Source organism: Tupaia chinensis, unplaced genomic scaffold, assembly GCF_000334495.1.
Source record: "Tupaia chinensis unplaced genomic scaffold, TupChi_1.0 Scaffold149131_1, whole genome shotgun sequence".
Taxonomy (NCBI): Eukaryota; Metazoa; Chordata; class Mammalia; order Scandentia; family Tupaiidae; genus Tupaia; species Tupaia belangeri.
In genome coordinates this window covers 196,764-204,713 of record NW_006208977.1, presented here as the reverse complement: position 1 = coordinate 204,713, position 7,950 = coordinate 196,764, and the positions used below count along the sequence as shown (strand labels likewise).

The 7,950-nt window shown below is 45.5% G+C and overlaps 1 protein-coding gene across 1 annotated transcript in view; it reads right to left on the bottom strand.

Moving 5' to 3' along the window:
• Positions 1 to 3,419, bottom strand: part of FBXW10B (F-box and WD repeat domain containing 10B) — a 57,649-nt gene extending 54,230 nt beyond the window's left edge. Inside the window, exon 1 of the mRNA XM_006170889.3 lies at positions 2,706 to 3,419. Within this exon, the coding sequence (XP_006170951.1) occupies positions 2,706 to 3,210 (505 nt within the window). The 5' untranslated portion in view covers positions 3,211 to 3,419. The remainder of the gene's footprint in view (positions 1 to 2,705) is intronic.
• Between the last annotated feature and the right edge of the window lie 4,531 nt (positions 3,420 to 7,950).

Here is a 7,950-nt window from a genome sequence, read left to right as displayed (position 1 = left end):
TGCATGTGCTTGCTGGAGAGGAGAGAGACAGTGAGAAATCATCCCTCCCAGCGAGGATGGCCACACTGTAATCCTTTCTCCTCCATTCTCCTCCTGGGATTTTGGGCATGCATGCACACGCACCCAGTGTGATTTTCAAGGCCCAAGGTCCAGGACTCAAACTGCAGTCAACCATTTAGAGTCCAGTGCTATAACCACTACACTACCTGCTGGCTCTAGGAATGTGGTTTTTAACTCACTAGCTGGGTGACCTTAGCCAAGTCTCTCAGACTCTCTGGATTTTGCTTTCCTTATCTATAAAATTAAGGGATCAGACTGGTTGATCTTTAATTTAATTTGTAGTTTCAATACCCTGGGTTTTTTAATTTTTCAACACTTCTTCATGCAATTATTCTCTTTTTTTTATCAAAGGAATTACTTATTTAATTTTATTGATTTATTTTTAACTTGACCAGATAGAGAAAGGGAAAGTGAGAAAGCAAACTGCCAGGTCTGGAACTCGAACTGCTGTCAGCCATGTAGGAGTCCAGTCCCCTAAACACCATGCCACCTGCCCACCCCTTCGTTCTATATTTTTCTTCTTTGTATCCCTGACACACCAAAGAAATCAACTAACATATATTGTGAACCAATTGCTCCTAAGTCATCTATCTTGAAAATTCTTTCGGGGGCCAGCAGATAGTGTATTGATTTCATCACTGGACTCCCACATGGCCAGCCACAGTTCAAGTCCCAGACCTGGTGGCATATGAGCACATGTGCCCAGGATCTCAGGAGGAGAAGTGATTGTGGCATGGCCATCTCCCTCGTCTCTGTCTCTTTCTCTGTCCAGTGAGTCCACACGTTCTAAAAAAAAGAAAGAATGTTCTTTTGGGAGCAGCAGCTGGTGTGGTGCTTAAGGGTGCTGGACTCCCACATGTCCAACCACGGTTCAAGTCCCACACCTGACAGCTTGCTTTCTCACTTTTCCTCTCTCTCAGTCTGCCCCTCTCTGGTCAAATTAAAATAAATAAAGTTAAATAAAATAATTATTAAAAAAAATTTTAAATTCTTTTGGATTCCATTAGTCTATAGAGATGACCACAGCTCAGGTCTCATCGGCGATGCCCTGACTCCAAACTTCCTCCACGTGATCACTCCCTCCCCTCCCAGCCTTCTCACACCTCCCACTCCTGGACACCTCCTAGTCTCAAGTCTCTTGACTCCTCTCTGGTTTCTTTGCTTCCCTGAGCCAGCTGGATAAAGACTTCCAACATTCACTCACTAACACTCCAGACCAATGATTTTCAAAGTGAGGTCCCCAGACCAGCATGAGTTGGAAACTTATAGGAAATACAGTATCTCTGGCTCCACCTCATGCCTGCTCAGTCAGAAGTTCTGGGAAGGACTTCAAAAACCTGTGTGCGTTTTCTTTTTCTTTTTCTTTATTTCTTTTCCTTTTCCTTTTCCCTTTTCTTTCTTCTCTTTCTTTTTTCTTTCTTTCTTTCTTTCTTTCTTTCTTTCTTTATCTTTTCCTTTTCCTTTTCCCTTTTCTTTCTTCTCTTTCTTTTTTCTTTCTTTCTTTCTTTCTTTCTTTCTTTCTTTCTTTCTTTCTTTCTTTCTTTCTTTCTTTTTCTCTTCCTTCCTTCCTCTCTTTCTTTTCTTTCCTAATTTGCTACAGTGCAGATGCACTTGCCAGAGAAAGGGGGGGGGGAGCACTCCTCCAGAGTGGATGGCCATGCCAAAGCCCCTTGTCCATTCTGCTCATGAAATCTTGGGCATGCATGTACACATACCCAGGATGTTTTTCAATCCACTCGGTCCAGATCTCAGACTGCAACCAGCCATGTGGGAGCCAGTGCCTTAATAACCACACCACATGGCTGGCCCAAAAATCTGTGTGTTTTCTACAGACTTTCCTAGAGATTCAGATGTAAGAGTTATTGTCCTAGACTAGTCTGGTCCTTTAGCTGTCACTAGCCTTGGATAACTCTACTTCAATGTTCTCTGTTTTTTTTTTAATAAATTATTTTATTTTGTTTTATTTACTAGTATTATCTTTTCATTTGACCAGAGAGAGACAGAGAGAGAGAAAGTGAGAAAGCAAACCACCAGGCCCGAGACTTGAACCACAGTCGACCATGTGGGAGTCCAGCATCTTAACCACCACACCACGTGTTGGCCTCTCAATGTTTGATTTTATGCGTAAGGAAGGACTATATGGAATAAATAAGGGGTGGGAGGAAAACCCTACATTTTGATCTCTTGGCCTGGTTTCTGTGCAGCGCAGGTGAAGAGCAAAAGCATCCAGCAACTCCCCCTTCCCCCTCCCAAGATCAGCTCAGTCCCTACTGCAGGATAATATAAAGTTAATACTGTCCCTTACTGCAGAAATGCCACCGATGTTGCAGGGTCAGAGTCAGAAATCAGCCACTTCTGAGCCTGAGCGACACAGAAATCCTAAATCCTTGACAGCTCCACAGCCTGTACTTCCTCCTACATGTGTTATTTCACAGTTTTCTAGAAGGAAGTCACAGTCAGTAATTTCTCCCTTGGTAAATAAGACTCAGTGTCAGAACAAGTGTCCACTTAAAGAACCCTATTCTGCCTTCTGGGCAATCCTGGTATACCTAAGCTTGTCTACACCTGCGGTTTCTTAAAGGCTCCTGATGTCTCGCTTTCTGGCCCTTGGGGATCCTCCGATCTCTACCTGTGGTCTTGTTTACCTGAGATATGCTCCCGCTCTTTCATAAACAAGACTCTGATCACATTGGCAGCCGTGAGTAGTAATGTGGGGTCGCACATCTGCAGCAGCAACAGGGTGTAATTTGCCTTAGTCCGGTGGGTGCTGTTCCCAAACCAGTACAAGATCTCCTTCATCTTCTGTTCTGCCTTTTTATCCAACATCTTGTTCAAGGAGGACTTCACACTTTTCCCCTCCTTCTTAAGGGGGGCCATCCGGGATCGGTGGTAGATGAAATCTTTTCCCTGAGTGGTCTGAAGGATCGTTTGGAAATAGTGTAACAAATATAAGCTATTTAACTGCTCTAGGATGCTCACGAGAAATCTCCTCTTTGATATCTCACTGACCCTTCGGAACCACTCTTTGGTAGAGAAGATCTTCCACGCGAGGATACAAGTCTCACACTTCTGGCACACAGGGACCGCATCATTTCCTTTCTCACAACGAAAATAGGGAGCGTTCTTGAGCTTTGATTCCAGGTTTTCCATGACCCCGAGACGACCAGTTCATTTTATCCTTGCCTGTTAGTAATTCCACCAAACACCAGAGGAGCAAGACAAATGGCGAAATATCCCAGCTCAGACTTTTCTGTTATAAACATCTCCTGGAGAAAAAGGGCTGCGATGGGTGGATGGAAAACAGGTCTCCCAGAAACTGCCGGTAGAAGTCTGGCTTTTTGTACTGACCTCCTTGGAAACATGGTTTTACCGTAAATCTCCTAAACTTGGCACTGCGAACATGGAGGCAGTTACCGTAGATTTTGAAAGAGCTGGTCATCTTATTTTTAGAACAATAATACTGTTAGACAAATTTAAGTAAGATATTGGCCCCTTTTAAAGGGAAAACAGAGTTGGCAGGTGGCGTGGTTGTTAGGATACTAGAATCCCACAGGGCTGACTCTGGTTCGAGTCCCAGACCTGGCAGCTAGCTTTTTCACTCTCTCTCTCTCTCTCTGGTGAACACATGTGTCCTGTATCATACGTGCCCAGTTTAAACTCACGCTGGGTGCATGTGTGTGTGTGCCCAAGATCCTGAGAGGAGAATGGAAGAGAAGGGATTGCGGTGTGGCTATCCCCCCTGGGGGGGGTGATTTCTTGCTTTCTGCCTCTCTGTCTCTCTCTGTCTTTCTGGAGAGCGCACTCGCCCTATAGCAAAAACCTATAAATAAATAAATAAATAAATAAAAAGAGAAGCTGGATCCCCTGTGACGACTGCAGTTTGAATCTCTAGCTGAGTCAGCCTGAAACATGCCTGCAGAGGTGCCCAAGATCTTAAAGACTGGGGGACAGGAGGAAGGAGCTCGCCCTGTGACTAGACCCTGAGAAGGATGCTCATCTCTCTCCCTCTCTCTCTCACTCTCCCTCTCATTTTCTGTCATGCATGTCATGCAGCATAAATTTTAAACAATTTTAAAATGATAATAAAAAAGAATGCTCACTTCTGCTGTCCGTTATGTTTCAGAAAGAGACAAGGGGCCCAATGGGCTTTATAAAATATTTAATAGCAGTGGGGCCAGCAGGAGACATATCAGTTAAGGTGCTGGACTCCCACATGGTCAACCACGGTTCAAGTTCCAGACCTGGTGGCTTCCTTTCTCGCTTTCCCTCTTTCTTTCTCCCTGTCTGTAGTGAGCACATGTGCCCTGTAGCAAATTTAAAAATAATAATGATAAATAAAGTGACGTAAACAATTTTTTTGAGAAATTTTTGCTGTAAGTTGCGTGGCTCACCAGACAGATAGAAAATGAGAAATCACCTCCACCCCGCACCGCCCCGGTGGGATATGGCCACACTGAAATCCCTTCTTCTCCATTCTCCTCTTGGGGTTCTGGGCATGCATATACAAGCACCTGACATAAGTTTCAAGTCACTAGGTCCAGGACTTGAACTATAGTTGACTATGTGGGAATCCAGGGCTGTAACCAGTACCTCATCTGCTGGTCCCAGAATAAACAATTCTAAAAGCAGCCGTGGCAACCTCTTGGTGGTCCTGAATGTCTGCACTGCACATCTGTCTGCCATGGTTGGATTCAAGCCAGGTGGTGGGCCTCACCAGAAACATCCTTCCAAGATCACACCAGGGTCCCTTCATTTCAGCCGGCTGCAACATGGGAATGGTTTGCAGGCCCAGCCAGGGCACCTCTTTCTGGAACTATGAGGAGCAGGGCAGCTCCTTGGTGAATGGCCAGGACCTGGGGTGAGCACCGGTGATCACCACTCATCCACAGCTCTGACCCTCCTGTGCTGTTCCGTGACACCAGCAGGGGGCGCATGAGCATGCCTTTGCTGCCCTGCCTGGCATGCGTGAGTGTTCTGCTTGCAGCCCTCAGCACCCACCACAGTGAGGGTGGATTGCTTTTCCTGTAGGACCTCCCTGAAGAGGCATCTGAGGAGCTCCAGGTCTATAAGGGGCCAGGTCCATGGAGGAAAACGCTCTCGTCCCTGCCCTGAAAGCTGAGGAGACTTGCCAGAGTTTCTCTTCATCGAAATTCCTTCTTTGGAGAAACATCTGCACAGATGCAGAGAGGGGAGAGACATATACAGTCATGTGACTTTCCAGTTGAATGATTTGTGAACACAACCAGTCCCAGAACACGGGAAATGTTGTAGGTTCCTCCCTTTCACGTGCTTTATTACTTTTGTATTGAATAAAAAATATTTAATAGCAAATGCAACCAAATGCTAATGCTTGGTGAATGTGGATGAAGAATATGAGTATTTATTGTTCCATTCTTTTTACTTTTTATGGCTTTGAATTTTTAAAAAATAACAGATAAAGTTGGGAGGAGGGGAATCACCATAATTGTTCACTATAGAACAACAGTCTCCCAACTTGTCCCGCAGCCAAAGGGCCTATCAAACATCAGGTAGCCCCAAAAAGGGTTTCAAGGGCACACAGACAAATCTATGTAGAAAAGACTAGGTTTGAATGTGGACTAAGAACTTGAGAGCCACATGGTCTGGAGCAAACTCTCTATCCTCTGGGATCCTCGGTTGTTCTTACCTTACGAGGATGGACAAGATGAAGGTGGATAATAAAAATTATAGCTACCTTCTTTCATTTCATTGTCAGAAAGCGTGTGCACTACTCCAGAGAGATAAAGTACCTTTCAATGGCATATCATCATACCACAATCCTTTTTCTCCCCTTTCTTCATCCTATGAGGATTTTAGACACACAAGCACACATATGCCCCCAGTATGTCTTTCAGATTGCCAGGCTCAGGATTCGAACCACAATCTGACATGTAGGATCCATCTCCCAATGCACGGGGTTTAACTACTGTGTCACAGGACCAGCCTACAACTACCTTCTAGGATTAGATAAGATGAAATGAGATAATATAAAATCAGCTGTTGCTGCTGTTGTTGCTATTATTATTAATATTCTAGAAAAAAGCAAAAAGTTTGCAACACTGTATACGTTTCTGGCCTTCATGTCTGAAGACCAGGCACAAGTAAAGAAAGGCAATGGAATGGCGCCATGGAGGGGAAGAGGCATTGAATGGCGCCATGGAGGGGAGGAGGCGTTGGTTGGAAATGACAGTTGCATACTGTACTGTGGTGAGGAGGAGGTGAGGGATGGGAATCAGGTTAGGAATGAGATCGATTTTTTTTTAGAATTATTTTATTTAACTTTATTTATTTTAATTTGACTAGAGAGGAATGGAAAGAGAAAGCGAGAAAGCAAGCCGCCAAGTCCAGGACTCAAACCATGGCCGACCATGTGGGAGTCCAGCACCCTTAACCATCACGCCACCTGCTGGCCCAAGAATGAGATCAATTCTTTTTTTTTTTTCTTTTTTTGGAGAGGTTTTTGCTATAGGGCGCATGCGCTCGCCAGACAGAGAGACAGAAAGCGAGAAATCACCCCCCAGGGGGGATGGCCACACTACAATCCCTTCTCCTCCATTCTCCTCTCAGGATCTTCGGCACGCACACGTGCCTGGTGTGGCCATCCCCCCCCAGGGGGTGATTTCTCGCTTTCTGTCTCTCTGTCTGGCGAGCGCATGCGCCCTATAGCAAAAACCTCTCCCCAAAAAAAGAGAGAGAGACAGACAGAGGCAACGTGCATGCTGCAGTCCCCTCTCCTCCATTCTTTTCTCAGGATTTGAGGCACACCTGCCCACTCACTTGGCATTGTTTTTCAAGTCGCCAGGTCAGGACTCAAACCACAGAATCGATCATGTGGGATTCAGTGCCTTAACCAGCACGCCACCTGCTAGCCCTATTTATTTATTTTTAGGCAAGGTCTTATGTCCTGATTTTCCTGCCTCAGTCTCCCTGTCTGCTGGGATTGCAAGCACATACACAGCCTTTAAAGTAGCTTACTTACAAAGGCTCGGATAAATTAGGATTTTTCTCTCTGAGGTTGACACACATCATGAAAGCAGTTTGGACCAGCAGGTGGCAGAGTGGTGACTTCTACATGGCTGACCACAGTTGCAGTCTCGGACCTGGTAGCTTGAAAATCACTCCAAGTGATGTACACGTGAGCACCAAATCCCAAGAGGAGAATGGAGGAGGAGGGATTGCGCTGTGGCCATACCCACAGCGGGGTGATTTCTCACTTTCCTTCTCACTGTCTCTGGTGCATACACTGTATGGCAAAACCTAAAAAAAGAAAAGAAAGCAGTCTTGCCCACCCACCTCACTCTTCGTTTTCAGGCCAACAGTGGCCCAGTCAAGGGGTGCAAACTGGGAGTCAGAGAGAGACTAACCTGAATCTCAGTACTGCTTCTTACAAACTATATAGCTGTGAACAAATTGCTCGATCCCCACTGACCCCCCATTTCATGATCTGTGGGAGATGCATGATAATTCCCGCCCTGCACAGTGCTGTAGTGTGAGGGTTACATTCATTAATACAGATGAGCTTGGTACTTACTTCTACTCCTTGCCAACCCACTCACACCTCTGGGTACACACACACACGGATGTGCATGTGCACATGCACACAGCAACACCGGCCTTTTCATCAGGGCCCAATAGACTGGTTTAAACATCATCCACGGTTCATTTTCCATTCCCTTGTCTTGGATTGCTGTTGTGTTGCCAATAGAAATAGCTGAGACTGGGTCATTTATAAAGAAACAAATGTGGTGGGTAAGGCGACTGAGTCCAACATGGCCAACTATATGGTTTGAGTCCTGGACCTAGTGGCTTGAGAAACGTGGTGGGCACATATGCATGCATGCCCAAAATCCTGAAAGGAGGGTGAGATGGAGA